The following is a 19756-nucleotide window of genomic DNA, read 5'->3' on the forward strand; positions in this document are numbered from 1 at the left end:
GACCGCCCTAAAAATCTGACATCTGTGTCACCGGAGTCCTGGAAGGAGAGAGACGAGAGGCCAAGGGGGGAAACTACTCAAAGGTAAGCAGACGGAACCCCAAACAGGATAACTAGGCCCCCCAAGGTGAATCATAATTAAACTTCTCAAATTAAAGGTGCACACCAAATCTAGGCAGCGGCCAGAGAAAAACCATTTGAATGACAGCTGATTTCTCATCAGAAACCAGAGGCCAGAAGGAAGTTGTGCAGTATTTTTCAAGTGCTGAAAGAAAAGTCCTGTCAATGGAGAATCACAAATCTAGTGAAAACATCCTTCAAGAATGAAGGGGGAATAAAGACATTCTCAAATAAAGAAAAAAGGAAGCTAATTTTTCACCGGTAGACTAACCCTCAAGGATGGCTAAAGGGAACTCTCAGAACAGAAAGACAATGTTAAAAGGAATATTGTAGTACCAGAAAAGAAAAAAAATAATAGTAAGCAGAATCTAAGTAAATACTATAGGCTTCCTTTTCCTTTTCTCTTCTTTTTTTTTAAGATTTCATGTATTTATTTTTAGAGAGACAGGAAGGGAGGGAGTAGGGAGGTGGAGAAATACTGATGTGTGAGAGAAACACTGATCTGTTGCCTCTTGCACACACCCCAACCAGGGACCAGGCCCGCGGCACAGTGGGCACCCTGACCGGGAGATGAGCCAGCGGCCTTTCTCTTCGCAGGGTGATGCCCAACCAGCTGAGCCATTCCGGTCATGGCTGGGCTTTCCTTTCCTTCTTGAGTTTTCCCAATTATGTTTGAGGGTTGAAGCAAAAATTATAATATTGCCTAATATTAGTTTAAATGTATGTAGATGGAATAATTAAGACAATTATAAACAGAAGAGGATGAAAGAAGTTGAATTCTTTACTTCACTCAAATTGATAAAACAACAATATAAATTGTGAAAGGTTATGCATATATAACGCAATGTCTATGGTAACCAATAAAAAACTATACAAAAAGATATACTAAAAATACTATAGATAAATGAAAGTTGAAGTCTAAAAAATGTTGAAGTAACCTGTAGAAAGGGAGGGAAAAGAAAACAAATGAAAAAACAGAAGAAGAGAAAGACACAAAAAAATGGCAGACTGGAGCCCTAACATAGCAATAATTACATTAAGTGTAAATGGGCTAAGCACGCCAATTAAAAGAGTGGATTAAAAAATGACTCAGTCATGTGCTATCTAAAAAAAACTCGCCTCAAATACAATGATATAGGCAAGTTGAATGGGAGAGGATGGAACAGGATATATAATTCAGATACTAATCATATAAAGTAAGAGTGGCTATGTTACTATCATATAATGGAGACGGGGCAGAGAAAATTTCCAGAGATAGCCATTGTATAATAATAAATGGTCAATCCACCAAGAAGATAGAGCAATCCTAAATGTGTGTGCACCAAATAAGAGAGCTAAAAAGATATGTAAAGCAAACTGATAGAACAGAAAGGAGAAATAGACAAATCCACAATTTTAGTTAGAGACTTCAACATTCCCCTCTCAGCAACTGATAGAACAACGAAAGAGAAAATCAGCACGGACACAGAACTCAACCACATCATCAACCAACAGAATGTGGTTGACATTGGCCTTATACCCCACCCATCCAAGAAGAACTCACTTTCTTTTTAAGTGTTCATGGAACGTTTATTAACATAGACCATATCCTGAGCCATAAAATAAAGCTCAATGAATTTGAAAAAAATCAAAGTCATACAGAATGTGCTCTACAACTACAGTGGAATCAATCTAGTAATTAATAACAGAAAGATAACAGGAATATTTCCAAATGTGTGAAAATTAAACAATACATTTCCTAAATAATGTATGAGTCAAAAAGGAAGTCTCAAGAGAAAATTTTTAAAAAGTACATGGAACTGAATGAAGACAAAAATATATCAAAAGTTGTAGGACAGAGCTAAAGCAGTATTAACAAGAAAACTTATAGCACTAAAGTAATGTGCTAGGAAAAAGGAAAAGTCTCAAGTCAATAATCCAAGTTTTCACTTCAAAATCCAGAAAAAGAAGAAGGGGAAAGGCAAACAGAAGGAAGAAATAAAAGGTGAGAGCAGAAGCCAGTGAAATTAACACAAGGGAAAATCAGTAAAACAAGAAAGTACTGGTTTTTTGAAAAGACCAATAACATTCGCAAACCTATTGCAAGAGAAAAGACACAGGTAACCAATATCAGAAATGAAACAAGTGGTCACCACAGACCTGCAGACCTCAAAAAACTATGAGGGGGTGTGATGTACAACTCGGTATAAACTTGACAAGTTAGATGAAATGGACCATTTCCTCAAAAAACATGACTCACCCAATTTGAAATAGATAATCTGAGTAGCTGTATAGCTATTTAGGAAATTGATTTCATAATTAAAAATCTCTCAACAGAGAAACCACCAGTCCTATATGATTTCACTGGAGAATTCTACCAAACATTTAATGAAGAATTATAAATTATATACTATATCTTCTAGAAAATAGATAAGAAGAAACATTTTCCAACTGATTTTATAAGACTAGTATTACCCTTATACCAAAATCAGATAAAAAACACAAAAAAAGAAAACTATAGACCAATATTTCTCACAGATATAGAGAGAAATAGCTACAGAAATCAAGACAGTGTGGCCTTGGTGGAGGGACAGACACCGAGACCAATGGAACAGACTAGAAAGCCTGGAAACAGGCCCACGCTAATGTGCCCAACTGATTTTTTATAAAGGTACAAAGCAACTAATGAAGCAAAGATAGAGCCTTGCTGGAACAATTGAACATCTATTGGCAAAAAAACAAAAACAAAAAAACCCTTTGACCTAAGTCTCACATGTTGTAAAAAAATTTTTAACTTAAAATGGATCATTTATTTAAATGTAAAAGTATAAAACTTTTTGAAAAACCATGGGAAGAAACCTTCAAGATCTAGGGCTAAGCAGAGTTCTTAGACTTGACATCAAAAGCACAATTCATAAAAGGAAAAGTTGACCAGTGGGACCTCAACCAAATAAAAAAGCCTTTGTTTCATGAAAGCTCATGCAAAGTGGATGAAAGACAAGCTCCAGCTGGAAGTATTTTGGAAACCACAAGTCCAGCAAAGGATTAGTATCTAAGATAGATAAACAGCACTCAAAACTCAACTACAAAAAAGCAAACAATCTAGTTAGAACATGGTTGAAAGCCACAAAGAGACATTTCAGATGGCAAATAAACACATGGAAAGTTGTCAGTGTCACTTGACATTAGGGAAACTCAAGTTAAAACCGCAGGGAGATACCACCTCACACCTATCAGAGTAGTCAAATAAAAAACAGCGACACCACCAGATGCCGGTGAGGATGCTGAGAGATGGGCTCACCGCCTGTTGTTGGCAGGGAGGTAATATGGCACAGCCATTCTGGAAAACGGTTGGCCAGTTTTTTAAAAACTAAACATGCAGTTAGTTACAAGTCAGCAATTACACCACTCCTGGGCACTAATCTCAGAGAAATGAAAAGTTATATTTACACAAATATTTGTACATGAATGTTTAGCCGCTTCACCACGACAGCCCCAGACTGGAAACAACCCAGACGTCCTTCAGCAAAGGCTGGTTAAACCAGTGGTGACCCCTCCACACCGTGGAATAAATACCACTTTGCCATGGAACTGTTGGCACACACGACAACCTGGATGGATCGCCAGAGAGTTACGCTGAGTGTAAACTGAGTGTAAACGGTCAATCCCAGATGGTTAGGTACTATTTGATTCCACTCATAGAATGTCACAATGACAAAATTATAAAAACGGAGAGCAGATCAGTGGCAACCAGGGGTGCAGAGGGGGTGGGGGGTGGGGAGGAGGTGGGCGTGTCTGTGCATGGGGTCCTTGGGTGCATGGACTGTTTCGGGTGTGGACTGGGTCGGGGTCAGCATCCCGCCTGGGATGCTCTGTTGTAGTTTGGGGAAATGTTGTCATTAGGAATCTCTCTGGATCATTTCTGATAACTCCATGCGAATCTACAATTATTTCCAAATAGAAAGTTTAATTCTAATAGCTTTTAATGTGGTTATGTTTACACTGAAATAACCATACGAGTTTGGGAATCGCCATACTTTACTCCTCTTTGAGAGTCAAGTTCATTCTAAAGTCTCTAACTAAGTCCTGCGACAGGAAACACATTCAGCTCTGTCTAACCGAACACTTCTGCTTCCCGGAATGTAGCTCGCTGCTGACTCGGTGGGAGCTGTCTTCCTCAGACCCGGCTTCTCACAGCGGGTCCCGACAGGCAGTGTTAAACCAGCTGGGAGCCTGTAAGAGACCTTCCCCCAGGCTTTGGAAGTAGAATCTTTATTTCAGCAAGAATCCAGGCAGTTTGTCTGTGCTACGGTGGGGAAGCACTGACCCAGGACACACGATGGGGAACGGCGGGGGAGGTGCTCCATTCTACCACACACCACGAGCACCACGGCCCCATTTGAAATCTGGTCAGCTCATAGAACGAGGTTAAAGAGATTGGCACAAGGTTACCTGCTATTAAGTGGATGGGCTGGACCCACCCACCCACTCAGTTGGGAGGTGGGAGGCAGTGCCACACAGCCAGCAAGTTCTCATTTCCATCTCCCCAGGTGCTACAGAGGATACCACCTGTCCAGCATCCACTGGCAGAATCTCACCGCTTTCTGAGACACTCCTCTCCTCCCACCTCGGAGCAGACAGACGCTCTGGGAGGTCCCCTGGCCTCTTCTGGCTCAGGCATGCTTTGTTTCTGACACACCGACCTCCTACTCACTTCCTTGGTGTTCTTTCCCATACATTTGCTGAGCACCTGCTGTATGCTAGAATAAACAGGCCAGGCTGTGATGTCATGAAGCTGACATTTCAGTTGGTCCTGGCATCTGTAGGCATACCCCAATGTGTCCCAGGTGTGCCCCAGGTATATTCCTGGTGTGCCTCAGGTGTTTCTCAGTTGTGCCACAGGTGTACACCAGTTATACCCCAAGTGAGTCCTGGGTGTGTCCTAGGTATCCCTCAGGTGTGTTTCAGGTGTGCTCCAGGTATGTCCCAGGCCTCTTCATCCCCCTTTCACTCCCACGTGGGGCTTCAGCACTGAGCATAGCTTGTGGGTCTCCTGCTTCCCTATCCTAATCTCACCTGAATGCTTCTCTTGGCATTTTGGATTTGCATGCAAACCCCAGGTGAGGGGAAGGAACTGGTGCAGAGCTGACCTCTCAGCAGGTGTCAGGGTCACTCTAGGTCCTCAGAGCCAGCCTCGGGACAAGGAGCATGGCTGCTCTCAGTGTCAGGTGGGCACAAGCGTCAGCCCTCACCTATGGGTTGGGCCACAGAGCCAGTGGTCTCATTGGCAGATACCCTGGAAGCTGTGCCCTGCATTTCTCTCTCTAAATTCCTGTTACAGCAGGCTTTCTTCTCACTTCCTATTTTTTAAAGATAAAAATGAAATATACTGAGGAAAGGAACCAGGCATCCTTATAAATGAACCTTTCCCTTGGGGCCCCCTCTCCCTTCAGTTCAGCCTCATGTCCCTTCAAGGAAACAACTGGGCAGTCCGCCCGGCTGCCCAGGGGGCCAGGGGGCTGGACAGGGCAGCTCAGAGGGACTCTGAGCCCCTGGGACTTTGGTGAGGTGCTCCTGGGGGGTCCTGGGGTTTGTCAAGACAGAGGTGGTTTCAGAGGAAGGATTGCCACAGGCAGACCATCTAATCCTTCTGGGAGCGGCTTAGGGGATTTCTTTTTCTGGCACCTGTTTGCCGCGCCCGACTCCTAGTGCGTCCCTTTGTAACCCCGGGCTGGGATTTAGCCTGAGCTGTGTCAGCTGGGCTCCCGGGGACTCCGGGGGTGGCCCCCAGTCATCCTTGTACCGGACTGGACGCCTCCTGTCCCTAGAGCCAGGACCGGGCACAGGCCAAGGTCAGCGGGTCAGGCCCACTCTGGACACAGGCTTGGAAGGCTAGCCCATGGCCCCTGGGCCCTGAGCGGTGGGAGGGGGGCACTGGGATGGATTTCGGGTCCTTGGAGACGGTGGTGGCCAACTCCGCCTTCATCGCCGCCCGGGGCAGCTTCGATGGGAGCAGCGCCCCGTCCCCCCGGGACAAGAAGTACCGGGCCAAGCTCAAGCTGCCGCCGCTCTCCAAGTGCGAGGCCCTGCGGGACGGCCTGGACCTGGAGTTCCAGGATCTGTGCCTGGAGCAGCCCATCGGCAAGCGGCTTTTCCAGCAGTTCCTGAAGGCCGACGAGAGGCACGTGCCAGCCCTGGAGCTCTGGAAGGACATCGAGGATTACGATATGGCAGATGACGACCTCCGGCCACAGAAGGTCCAGGCCATCCTGGCCGAGTACCTGGACCCCCAGGCCAAGCTTTTCTGCGGCTTCTTGGACGAAGGGACTGTGGTGAAGCTCCGGGAGGGGCCCGTGGCCAGTGGGGATGGGCTCTTCCAGCCCCTCCTGCAGGCCACCCTGGCCTACCTGAGCCAGGCCCCGTTCCAAGAGTACCTGGGCAGCCTGCACTTCCAGAGGTTCCTGCAGTGGAAGTGGCTGGAAGCCCAGCCCATGGGGGAGGACTGGTTCCTGGACTTCAGGGTGCTGGGCAAAGGTGGCTTTGGCGAGGTGTCGGCCTGCCAGATGAAGGCGACTGGCAAGATGTACGCGTGCAAAAAGCTGAACAAGAAGAGGCTGAAGAAAAGGAAGGGGTACCAGGTGGGCAGCACGGTTGTGCACAGTGGAGGGCATGCTCTTAGATCTGGCAGGTGGGCGGGTGGGTTCAGTGGGCTGGGACGGCCCTCAGGTGCTCCTTCCAGCCCAGCACGGTGCCCCTCGCCTGGCTGGCTGGCTCGCCTTACCATCTGGACACAGAGCCCCTCCTGCTGTGCAGCCATTGGCTGGTTCTGGTCCATCTGAGTCCCCTTGACCTGCGTTAGTCCCGTCTGTGCACAGCAGCCGTGTGCCTGGCTGGAGTGCCGTGGCAAAGGACACGGTGTGTGGCCTCTGTGGTCCTCCCAGACTGTGGCACAGTTTGTCCAGCTGCTCTTAACAATCAGCCTCACGTTCTGCACACAAACAGATGTGCTGAGTCCGTCCTTGGAAAGTGGCCTTTGTAATTGTTGGTGTGGATGACACCCCACATTCTGTCATCCTTGGTTTCCACTAACACCACAAAACTCAGTAGCAGTGTTGAGGGATTGTGCTCTCTTTACTCTGAACTCCTGGAACTTTCCCAGGCCCTAGCTTTGCTGTGATGGAGAGTGCACAGGGAACCTAGCCAGGGCTGGTGCCTGCCTTTTCCGAGAGGCCAAGCCTGTCCGTGATGCTGGGTGCAGGCTGTTATCTGAGCGCAACCATTTTCCGGGGACGGGGGGTGAATGGAGGCACAGACAGGTCGTTGTGGGGGCTGCTCTTTAACTGGCATCAGACCCCTCTAGGCAGGATCAGCCAAAGCTGCTTACTGTCTTAGGAGCTCGTCTCCCAGCTGCACACTCGGTCCTGCATGCTCTTTGTGCCTTCCCGCTGCCCAGGTGCAGATTGCGTTGGGGGCAAACGCAGCTTTTCGGGGCAATCATCAGCTGCCACGGTTTGCGCCCCCCCCCCGCCCCCGGGCTCCTGGATGGTGCTCCCCCTCTGGGACTTCGGGGGGAAGCAGTCGTTCCTCCCTCTCAGCTGTCAGCCTATGACTTTAGTCCAACAATGAGAGCCCAGCAGTCTCTTCTCTCCCAAGTTCAGGACCCTCGTTGAACTTAATACAAAGTAAAACCAACCCAAAATCTCCTCATGCAGTTGGCTAGAAAGAGGCCTCTTCCCACATCAAGAATTCCTCCTTTAGAAAGGGATACTACTTTTCTTTTCCAAGCACACTTTTAAAAACATGTTATATGGGTATCATGAGTTTTTTAAAACAAAGATAGAAAATGAACAGAGATGCAGGGTGGCTCGGGACCTCAGCTGTCCTCTGTTCAGAGGCCTGGCCGGGAGGAACAGGGCTGAGGTCTCGGCAGGAGGATGGGTTAGACGTAAGGAAGGATGGGGAGGGAAGCCGCAGCGGACAGGCACCCGGGCTGGCTCCCTCACCCAATGTTTGTAAGGCCAGCCGGCTGGAGGCCCCTTGCTGGAGGCTGCGGGAGACCCTAAGTCCTCTGTACATGGCTAATTTGTATGTGCGTTTAAGTTATTTGCCATTGCTTTGTGCAGACCACTTTTAAAAAGATTTTATTTATTTATTTTTAGAGAGAGGGTAAGTGGGGGTGGGGGGGTGGAGAAAGAGAGGGAGAGAAACATTGATGTGAGAGAGAAACATCAATTGGCTGCCTCTTGTAGGTGCCCCACCAGGGGACTGAACCCACAACCCAGGCATGTGCCCTGACCCGGAATCGAACTGGCGACCTTTTGCTTTGCGGGACGACACCCAAGTCACAGAGCCACACCAGCCTGAGCGCAAACTACTCTTAAAACGTATTTGTGATTCTGTTTCTAGTTTATCAGAATGTTTTCTGGTTTGCAAAACTCGTTTTTTTTATGGCAATGTCACGTCCCTGCCTAAGCCTGGGTACCTTTTCGACGTCTTGCTTTTCAGGGTGCTATGGTAGAGAAGAAGATTCTAGCGAAAGTACACAGCAGGTTTATAGTCTCTCTGGCCTATGCGTTTGAAACCAAAACTGACCTCTGTCTGGTGATGACCATCATGAACGGCGGCGACTTAAGGTGAACGGGTCCCTCCCCTCTTCCGCCCGGGAGCTGGGACGGGAGGGCTCGTGCAGCCCAGCTTGGGAAGGGGGTCTCTGGGGCCCAGCAGGTCCTCCAGGCTGAAAACACTGAGGCCCCAGATGACCAGACACCTCACTGACCCAACTGGGGATCGCGAGGCACCCCCTGCTTTCCCGAGATGGCACTGCCATCCATGCCGCGGTCACGCTGTGGTGGTTGGGCCAGAACAGCACAGGCCTCTGCATAGTCTGCCTCCAGGTACCACATCTACAATGTGGACGAGGACAACCCTGGCTTCCAGGAGCCACGCGCCGTCTTCTACACGGCCCAGATCATCAGTGGTCTGGAGCACCTGCACCAGAGGGCCATCGTCTACCGGGACCTCAAGCCCGAGAACGTGCTCCTGGACGACGAAGGTGAGGCGGCCACCCTCCATCCCCGGCCTCCCCTCCCCCTCCCCTTGCCCAGCTGGACATGGTGGCCCCACAGGTCATCTGTAGGGGGGTGGGCTGGTTTTGGCAAGTGCTTGTCAATGCTTTGAGTGGCACCAGGACACTTTTGAAATTTGTGTATCACTCCCTTAGCCATTTTGCAATAGAATGGCATTATCTCCAAATGTAGATTTTTGGCCAGATTTGATGAAATTTGGTGAGGTAAAGAGGCACCTAGAGTTACAAGGAGTTAATCCAGGATGTCTATAGTGTCTGAAACTATTTGCAAACAGTTAATATTTTATGGCCAAATTCTCCCTCAGTCACTCTTCTTTCTGCCCCCTCTGTGAAGTCAAGTTGGGATTCTTACTGGAAAATAAGCAGAGATTTAGGTTTCCCTTACGTCCCTTTAGATTTTCCTCCCTTTCTGCCACCAAGTTGCACACACGAATGGGCATCACCAAAGATTGTTGCAGAGTTTGGGGAAGAGAGAGCAGAGGGGAAAACTGAACCTGGGTGGGTTATGCTCCAAATTCAGGTTTCAGGTGCTGTGGGACCCCTCAGTCCCTTGTGGTCTGTCTGGGGAGCAGGGAATCTGGGTGCTGAGGCCTCATCCCCCGGCCCCTGGAGTGTGCATGTGAGTGTGTGAATATGCACATGTGTGTGTGCCAGCACATGCGCATGAGTGTGTATACTTGGGAGCACTCGTGAACATGTGTGCATACATGTGTGTGTGCATGTGTGCAGAGGCTGGCTCTTGGCTCCCATGAGCCCCAGAAACACCAGACACCTTTGTTCCTGGAGCCGTGTGTGACTGTCCCCCATGTTTTCTTTTCAGGCAATGTCCGAATCTCTGACCTTGGGCTGGCTGTGGAGCTGAAGGAAGGGCAGACCAAGACAAAGGGCTACGCAGGGACCCCAGGTAAGGTCCTGAGAGCAAGGATGGGAGTCGCCTTTCTCAGGGGGAGGAGTGAATCCTCAGGGCTTCTGCAGGGTCCCCATGGCCCGGGGCAGGTGGCATGGTGAGGGCTGGGGGGAAGGACTGGCTGGTGGCCTAGCACAGCTGCGTCAGGAGCCTGCCCCTGCTGCAGGTGTGACCTCTCCCCCTGAAAAGTCGCTGTCGGTTTTAACATGCAGCACCTTCTGTGATGAAGGTTTTCAGTGGTTTTCTTGTTTTGTGTTGCAGAATCCTCTCAATCTTTGGGCTCTGAGCTTTTGGGGGCGAGGAGGGTGTACCTGTCACCAAAGTGTGCACCACCCTCATCTGTGGCTTTATTTAGGGAAAGGTCCAATCTTGAATTTTCTAGATCCTCAGCCAAAGTCTGTGAAGTTCTACTCCTGGCATGAGTCTGTGAGTGGAAACACCACTCACGTATTTTAGGGTGATTCAGATCATTAGGGGAAAGCCCCAGAAAACTCCAAAGCCAGGATGTGAAGTAGTTTGACCCTCAAGGATGTCGCCTGACCTTGCTTGTGCCATGCGCAAGGGCCCTGTTGGCCACCAGAGGGCCCCATAGACCTTGCTGTGGCCACGGAGCCAACCTGCAGCTGTACTTTGAACAGAGGGACAAAGCTTTCCAGGTGGGTGGTTCTCTCGAGGGGCGCGTGCAGGCGTGGCTCTGAGCATCTGGGTTCGGGTGCAGGGTGTGACCCTCAAACAGCTGCAGCAGAGGCTGAAGTCAGAATAACTTAGAAGGCTGGGGTACTTAGCAGAGCCACAGGGGGCTGCCTCTGGATCCTTCTTCTTTAGTCCTTCTGCACCATGTCAGCCCTAGGCTCGACCTAGAACCAGGGCCTCTGAGCCTCTGCAGTCAGCCGTAAACAGGGAACTCACCTTGGCTAGTGCTTCGCAGCCCAGTGGGATACGCCTAAGACAGAAGGCATGCTCTTTGTCCCCGGTGAGTTTCTGGACAGGAGGGGAAGATGACTCAACATATGGAAGAATTAGTAACTAAACTGAGGTAGCATGCATTCATTTCATTCATTCATTCAAACAACAAATACTTGTTGGCTCTTGCTTTGCCCCAGGTGCACGGATACAGAAAGATGCATCATTTGGGAATGAGCTGGTTGGGACAGACTAGAGGTGCCACCGAGTTACTTGTCACAGGAGGTGATTGTACCCCTGTGGTCTGACTGGCCTGTCTCTCAGGCCCCATTTTAACTTAGATATTGTGGTTCATTGAACACACCTCTTTCAAGGAGTCTGAACAGCCTGGACAACAATGTAGTTCCCTGAAAAGCAGAACTTACAAAGGTGCATTCAGGGCCAGGAGGTTCTTTGGAGTTTGACTCCTGTTACCCCTTGGGGGAGAAGTGATTTGCAGTCACATCAGTGTGGCTAGTGCTGTGGAGCACATCTCCCTTTCAGACACTCACTGTGAGCACGGGTACACTGAGGACAAGGAAGAATCAGAACCAAAATGGGCATGACCAGCTTTGCCTACCTCAGAATGTCTAAAGTCATCCAAGCACAGAAGCCGGTGCCCAGCTTATAACACCTGCCCTGCCCCCAGGGAGTGGCCCTAGAGACTGGCCTTCCCACAGGCTGATCTGGCCTCTACACGGGGGCAGTTAGGGAATGGAGGCCTAAATCTTGTTGACCTTCAACATGTGGAGCTCAGCACCTGGCCCCAGTACCTTACCTATGGCACAGACCTAGTGTGGGAACAGATGAGGTAAGGGTGGGCATCTGACCAGCTCCTGGAGGCTGGGACCAGCTAGACACAGACATCTGACAAGTTCTTATTTGCTTTGCTGAACATGGCACCCTCTACCCAAAGCAGAGGCATAAAGCTCGTGATTAGGAGCATATGAGTCGGACTGCATGGCATTTAGGCACATGGACCCAACACTGGGCTGCACAGGGGGCACCAGGCTCCAAGACCGTCTATTTCTGTGACCTTGGGGAAGGGGCTCACACTTCCTCCCCCATAAAAGGGCTGTAATTATCACACATGGGCAGTACTGTAAATGAGAGGACAATGGGAAAATGTCTGAAAAATAAGAGAGAAAATGATTTCCCACCTGGAATTTTATACCCAAATCAAACCATCAGTTAAGTATTATGGCAAAATAAAGGTAGTTTCAGGTACAAATGTTTTCAAAAGCTTACTTCAGCACCCTTCCTCAGGAAGCTACTTGGCCAAAATAAGGGACTCAACCGACAGGCAGAGTGTCCAGGAAAGAGGACACAGAGGCAGACAAAGGGTTTCACGATGGCAGGGAGATTCTAGGCCGCAGGCTGCACACCAGAATCCATATTAGAGCAGGTCAGAAGGTTCCACAAGACTGCCCAATGAGGATGAAGTTGATAAAATATTTAATATATCAAACGTGACAAGTATTAGAGAGTAGTCAGGGAATTTAGGATCAAATTGATAGTAAGAACACAGAGAATGAAGCAAAGGAAAGAAAAGATAAGATAATCTGGGAAAACCTATAAAAACATGTCAGAAAGGAGACATAACTGGGGCTGAGTTTTTGGTTCAGTGGGGAATAGGGAGCGCCGAGAGCCGACCAGCCAGACGACTATCAGGAGAGGGACGAGGGAGAAGGATGGGCAGGGTGGCAGAGGAGAGAGGAATAGACCCCTCAGCTTCCCGGGCGAGGAGTCAGTTGGGGAGGCCCTTGTGGGAACTGCAAAACCAGCGACATAAGCATGTTACTTAGACGTGTGGATACTAATTCCAAAATAACCAGCTAGAAGGAGCCTGAGATGGGGATGAGGTGGAGGAGGAGGGTCAGGGCACTGTTATTTTTAGAAACAGGTCCTGTGGAACTAGCTAATCCTTTATGTGCCTGAATAATTTTGCTGCAAATGAAAGCCAAGTTGCAGAAGGACCATTAGGTGGAGTAATAGTGGGTTTAGCTACCATACCAAGGACAATGTAGCGGTTCAAAGCTTAGATGCCTGGGCCGGATCGGATAGTCTCTGTTTCCTACTATCCACGTCATCATGAACGAGTTAGTTTCCAAATAACAGGGAAAAGTGATGGCTCCCCTGGGTGTCAGCAGGATTAAATGAGCTCACTGTGCACCTTCCCCTGCCATACAGCAAGCATGCAATGGGCGTCAGCTAGAATAAATGCCACTAACGGGCGCCGATACCTGAATTCACAGCAGTTGAGAGCAAGGCCTCACTGAGTGCGACAGCCCGGCCTTGGCTGGCACCCCTCAGCTTCAGCCTCCAGTGTGGTTCTTGGGACAACCCCCTCCCCATCCATCTTTGGAGGCTTAAATCTATGCCCTTAAGGTAAGCATCTTGTAGTGCCTGTCTCTGCAACCCTCCTGACCACACAGGTCACATGCATACCTGGAAGGCCGGCAAGAACCACTGCTCTGTCTGTCACGGTGTGCCCGAGGGGACACCAGGCTTCACACCATATGGACAGGGAGGTGCTTCTCCACCAAGGGGCAATTTGCTGCTAGGAGACACTCGGCGATGTCTGGAAACATTCTGGTTGTCACAACTTGGAGGGGCAGGCACTAACTGGTGGGTGGAGGCCAGGGATGCAGCAGCCCCATCATAGGATTTTCTGCCCCAAGTGTCACATGCAAGACCCCCGCACCATGCACACCTGGAAACATCAGTTCTGTGCTCACCACCATGCAGCTGCCCCTCTGAGTCCTCACTGTGCTCCTGTCTGGCAGGTTTCATGGCCCCCGAGCTCTTGCGGGGTGAGGAGTATGACTTTTCCGTGGATTACTTTGCTCTGGGCGTCACGCTGTATGAGATGATCGCAGCCAGAGGACCCTTCCGAGCCCGGGGAGAGAAGGTAGGACCAGGTGGGCTAGTCGGTGACCCTGCAGCTGTCCCAAGGTGACTCTCCCCGTTGGTTGGGGTATCATAGGAGCAGGTGTCACTGCAGCTTAAATCTTGAACACTAGGCTTCTCATGGCAGGTCCTTCATGAGCAGGAGAGAGGGGGCACAGTGATTTCATGTCATGTAGCTCCTGACACTGAGGAGTGTTGCCCGAGAGATGGGACGAAAGGTGCCCAAGCTTTCTCAAACACACCCCCATGAGTGGCACCTAGCACCCCTCCCCCTGCCTCACTGAGCCACCCGGGTCCCTTTGATGGCCTTTGAGCTCTTCACAGCAGAAGAATACTAAGAATGCTCTCCCCTGATGCTAAGATGCTGCTGGCCCCATGCCAGGCACCGCACAGCACAGCAGCTCTATGGAATGTCCCTGGCCTCCCACCCTCCGAGTTCCTTTCCCGTGCTGTCTGCCCGGGGCATCTCCATAGCCTGGGAGTGAGGAGGCGGGGCGGGGGGGGGGGCGCGGGGAGAAAGGAGGCGCCTCCAGGGGCCAGGGGTGAACTGCAGTCTTCAGACACAGCACCTGACCCACCCACCTCAGGCTGACGGGTGCCATGCCTGTCACTTCTTCCTGTCTGGACATCCTGGTGTGTTCTGCTCTGGCCCCAATCCCATCCCCCTATATCAGTTGCAGGAACAAACTAAGTCTCTAGTCTCCTAAGAGCAAAGAGTCCTCACGTGACTGACACATCAGGTCACTGTGTCTTTGCGATGGCAGCTTGAACTCTAGGAACCAGTTCCCTCTCCTGACTTCCAGCAGCTCAGAAGAGCAAAATGAGACGAAACAGCGAGGGCCACGGTAGGAGCTCCCCGCTCCCACCTCAGAGCCCTCTCTGGCCCCGCGGCCCCAGCCAGGGCCCGGTTTTCTGCGTGCATGTACGCATGGCCAGATGTATGTAAGCTTCTGTGCGATGCCCACAGTGAACCAACCACGGTCCGTCAGTACCATGGAGCCTGACTCCACAACGACAGGAAGGAGGGAGTGTCGATACACCCACAACATAAACAGGCCTCAGAATTGCTAGTCAATGAGAGAAGCCAGATGGAAGGGTAACTCTGGATGATTTCACTGCAGGAAATTTTAGGAAAGCTTTCTATCGTGAGAGGCAGGTCAGTGTTTGCCTGAGGCGGAGGCGGGCCGCAGAGGGCAGGGGGACTCTGGGGGAGTGGCGGGGGGCCTCTGCAGACTGATCACAACCCTCCGCTGGGGTTGCTGAAGGTGGAGCTTTGTGGCGGGTCAGCTGTGTTCTGTGAAGCTGACTCACAGCGAGGAGGAACAGATGCATCCCCGGGTTCTGTCCAGTTAGAAGACCTCTCTGCCAGCCCTGGTGTCCAAAGTTGACTTATTATTTTTGTTGTTCTTTTTTCCCTCAGCTAGCTAAGGAGCGGTTATATATAAGGTGCCAGGGTATCAACCAGGGTTCCCTGAGCTACTCTGCACCCCAACTTTGGCCAGCACCTTTAGGGTTCCTCTCCTCCCGCCTGAGCTATTAAACCCTTTAATTGCCACCATGCTGGGGAGGGGAGCACGCTCAGGTTCCCATGACCTCTGCCTCCGTGTGAATGAGGGGCCGGCTTCTTTCTGGGAAGAGCCCTGGCCCAGCCTGGACACCAACAGGGGCTGCCCCATCTCCTAGAGCCCCAGGTGCCACCTCTGGTGACATTGGTGGGTTTGGCAAGTGTTTCACATGACGTGCATCCCACTGTGCAGGTGGAGAACAAGGAGCTCAAGCACAGGATCCTCTCGGAGGCGGTCAAGTACACAGACAAGTTCAGCCAGGCCAGCAAGGACTTCTGTGAGGCGCTGCTGGAGAAGGACCCAGAGAAGCGTCTGGGGTTCAGAGATGGGACTTGCGATGGGCTCCGCGTCAACCCCCTCTTTAAAGACATTAACTGGAGACAGCTCGATGCTGGTACTGTCAGCACGGCACACCTTTGGGTCTGGGGCCCACAGGGCGTGGGTCTGTTGGGTGGCTCTTGCTTGACCCACCTGCGCTGTTGGTATTGTCCAGGCTTAGATCAGTGTCAGCAGAGCAGGGACACCTGGTTGCTACTCCTCGGGTAGCTGCCCTCTTGCCCCCTGGTAAAGCCTCCGTCCTCTAGCATTCTGTTCATTCCCACCCCCGGACTGGGTGTTGATGGATTAGGCTTTTTGGGAAATCTGCCAGAGGTCAGAAAAGGTTGGATAAGATAGGCAGGGAATATGCTGGCTTCCTTTTGACCCAGATCTGCTGTTCTGCATTTCCACACCCTGTTCTTTCCTGGAGCCCAGGATCCCCATCAGGGCAGGACTGATCGAAGCCGCCTGCTTGGGAGACATTCATTCATTCATTCACCCAACCAGCATTTGTTATCAAGCGTCATGTGCGAGATCATATGTGTGCACTCACGTGCACGTGTCTGTGGGAGAGAAGGGTGGGACACAGCCACACGTCCCGAGCTTATAGCCGGGGTGCGTAAACACGTGACTAGATGGCAGGAGCCCTGGGCTGACAGGGCAGTGAGTAGCAGATGCCTCAGTAAGGGAAGTCACTTGTGCAGGGAAGGGTCAGAGCAGAGGCGGCTCCGGGATGACCTGAGGATGGGCTCCATCCTCTAGGAGAGCTGTCCAGGCGGGCCTGGGGTGGGGAGAGGTCACACAGCCCTGAGAAGTCAGAACCGGGAGAAGCTGCAGCCAGGAAGTCAGCCCTTAGGTCACTGCAACAGTCTGGCCAGCCGGAGACCGTGAGCTGGGAGGAGGGATGGGGTGAGGGGTGAGAGGAAGGCAGGGTCCGTCTAGGTGGGGGTCCTGGGTGACCGAAGATCTGTGTCTGGCAACTGGAGAATCCATGACCGCTGAGCAGGTCAGAGAGAAGAGCTGCTCTGGAGAGACGATGAGGAGTTCAGCTCTGAGCGAGTCGGGTGTCGGGTGTCTGATTGGCAGACGGCGGTTCCTGGGGGAGGCTGGCACGAGGGCATGTGTCTAGGGTCGCACTGCTGGTAGCTGTGGCGGTGTGAGGTGAGAACACGCCGTCCTCCACGCTGGGGCCGTGGGAGATGCCTAGGACCCCCCAGGTGTGCTGATTTCCCTGTTAGCAGCCCTGACAGCCATCCAGGAAGGGCGGCGGCAAGGCCACGGCCCCGCTCGCCCAGCGGGGAGGATTCCTTGGCAGATGGCGGTTTCCTAACGTTATGCGTTGTTTCACATCTGTGTTTTCTGTCCTCCGTCAGGAATGCTGATACCCCCCTTCATCCCAGACTCCAGAACTGTCTATGCAAAGAACATCCAGGATGTAGGGGCCTTTTCCACAGTCAAGGGTGTGGTCTTTGACAAAGCAGATACAGAGTTCTTCCAGGAATTTGCCACCGGCAACTGCTCCATTCCCTGGCAGGAGGAGATGATCGAGACGGGCACCTTTGGGGAGCTGAACGTGTGGCGAGCCGACGGGCAGATGCCCGACGACATGACAGGGAGCACTGTGGAGGACGCTGCCCCCTCCTCCAAGTCAGGGATGTGTCTGCTTTCCTAGATGTGGAGGAAGGGGCGTCTCCCGCAGCTGGCACGGATGAACAGGGCTTCGTGTGTCGGGGAGCCCACCATGGTGACAGGCAGCTCCCGGGCCAGGCTGCTGGTGTTGCTGAGCCGCTCACAGCTCAGTTAGGAGAAGGGAGGCCCGGAGCCACCATGCTTCTCAGCCCCGGGGGTCAGGAGCTCCAGCTTGTAAATAGTCCACTTCTTTTGTCCCATGTCACTCAAAGAAACACGGCAATGGCTCCCAGACAGAGTACACCAACAATTCCTGCCTGTCCAGGCTCTTGTGTGGACATGCAAGTTGGCAGTGGTGTTGGGCAGCTGGGCAAGACAGCTGCTCAGATAAGAGGATGCTCGGTTTGGGTTTCCTGGCACCTTAACTGTGACTCCCAAGTGCCCCATCTAAGGCAGAAGCCTTCTCTTGGTTGGTCCAGGGGTTGGCACACCACGGTCCTCGGTCTCCCAGGCACTGTGGGAGAGGCCTCATTGTGGACCTTGGCCTGGTCCCCCTTCACACACAGTTCCTGTTCTTCCTGTCACCTGGTCGCTGCCAGGACCCCGGGGACGTGCCATCAGCTCCCCTGCACCCTCGGGAGAAAAGTGGATCTTGACAATCAATGGCTTCAGAGGGTTGCTGGCCAAACATGTGGACCCAACTACCTCTTGCTTGCTCTAGAGCCTACATAGAAAAGAAGACGTGTCCCCTGAGCATCGTGCAAGGCACAGACGACTGCTGGGCATAGACTCCCTAGTTTTGTGAAGACGTCTCTAGTGTGTTCTGTAGTTACCTGCGCACAAGGAGTCTTGACCTTTAAAGCACCCCTGGACTGGTGAAGTAAACCTGACCCCGAATGGCCCTTCTCTTCTGACTGTGTGTGGGATTGTGAAGGCACAGGATGCTTGGGAAGGGCCTGAGAGAGGGACCTAGTGCTTTCTGGTCTGTGATCTGAAACTACCAGCTTGTACATCTCTCTGGGCAGGCCCAAGACGAGGGATCGGGGGCTGAGGGACGCTGAACTATTGGCAGGACAGGTTGCTGCAGCCTTCCTTAAGTCCGGTTTTGTTTTCTAGAATGGTACACGTAGCTTCAGTGGTGGCTATAAATTTCACTTCACTGCATCCTGGTGCAAGAAAGATCCATTTCCGATCTTTCTACAGCCATTTATTCTTCACAAGGTCCCCATGGCCCTCCAGGGTCATTCAAGCAGCCACAGCTATGTGGGTGGAGGCCTGGCCCTTGCCTCCTCTGGACACCATCACCCCGTGCCTGCCCAGGGCCCATGGGGCCTGATGGTGGAGGCTTTTCTTTTGTGGTGCCAGATTCACCAGTGAGGTCCTTCCTGCCTTTATCTTATGGTTAGATGCCCAGATAAAACACAGGATAGCCAGTTACATTTGAACTTCAGATAAACACCAAATAAGTTTTTTAGTGTATGTCTCAAATATTGCCTAAGACAAACACTAAAATTATTGTCCATTGGTGGTTGTTTTTTGGTTGTGGGGTTTTGGGGTTTTGTTTTTGGCTAAATTTGGCATGCCAGTGACTTGACCTATAAACAAATATTTATTGAACTCACAGGTTTGTTGGAATATAACCCCAAACACAACTTACCTGTGGCTCCAGCTGTCTCTGGGAGTCCGCGCAGGCCCGGTCTTTCCTGCTCCCCACACCCGAACGCAAGTTGGCCGCACGTATTCACACCTCGGCAGCTGAAAGTCCTGTAGTCACTTTGTTAAAACATAACATTTCACAGAGAGAAAATGAATTGTGGGCGCTCAGTCACTGACCACACTGTGACACCTGGGGACACCCCTGCTGGCAGCCCACCAGCCCCGTGTCCACTCCCAGCTGCTCCCCTGCCCAGAGGTGACCAGGCATCTGCCTGCGGCCCCTCTAGGTAACAGTGCTCTCAAGGCATGAACTTAGATGCCCATCCACCCATGTGACAATTGGGACTCTAGTCACTTCAGACTTCTTCCCCAGCTGGGCATTGGGGGACATCCCCACTCCCCCTGCTGAGCTCTCCTGCCCTCCCGGTCACCCTCAGCTTCTGGCTTCTGGGGGTGAGGCTGGGGAGGGAGCAAGACGGACAAGGCAGCTCTGAGCTGCCAGGCAGGTGCTCATGGCCACCCTTCGTTATGGGGCTTCTTGATGTGTCTTTGGGGACCTTCCCCGTGGGCATCTCTCAGGTGCAGTCCCCTGACCAGGCATACTCCAGGGAGACTTGCCACCCAGCAGTGTGTGGCGGTCCTCACT

At 51.5% G+C, this 19756-nt stretch overlaps 1 protein-coding gene across 1 annotated transcript; it reads left to right on the forward strand.

The window, feature by feature from the left end:
* Nucleotides 1-5653: 5653 nt before the first annotated feature.
* Nucleotides 5654-18974, forward strand: GRK1 (G protein-coupled receptor kinase 1). The gene is made up of 7 exons (XM_045821828.1): nt 5654-6736; nt 8604-8731; nt 8993-9150; nt 10004-10087; nt 13819-13943; nt 15700-15901; nt 17199-18974. The coding sequence occupies exons 1-7, from the start codon at nt 6038-6040 to the stop codon at nt 17495-17497; spliced, it is 1695 nt and encodes a 564-aa protein (XP_045677784.1). The 5' UTR covers nt 5654-6037; the 3' UTR covers nt 17498-18974.
* Nucleotides 18975-19756: the final 782 nt, after the last annotated feature.

This window comes from Phyllostomus hastatus, unplaced genomic scaffold (assembly GCF_019186645.2).
Source record: "Phyllostomus hastatus isolate PE091 unplaced genomic scaffold, TTU_PhHast_1.1 phas_scaffold_46, whole genome shotgun sequence".
NCBI lineage: Eukaryota > Metazoa > Chordata > Mammalia > Chiroptera > Phyllostomidae > Phyllostomus > Phyllostomus hastatus.

Excerpts from the sequence above, each read along its gene's own strand:
- GRK1 (XM_045821828.1), top strand. The coding sequence starts at position 6,038 with ATGGATTTCGGGTCCTTGGAGACGGTGGTGGCCAACTCCGCCTTCATC. Across the intron at positions 9,151-10,003 it reads CGTGCTCCTGGACGACGAAG|GCAATGTCCGAATCTCTGAC; the intron begins GTGAGGCGGCCA and ends TTTTCTTTTCAG. Across the intron at positions 10,088-13,818 it reads GGGCTACGCAGGGACCCCAG|GTTTCATGGCCCCCGAGCTC; the intron begins GTAAGGTCCTGA and ends CCTGTCTGGCAG.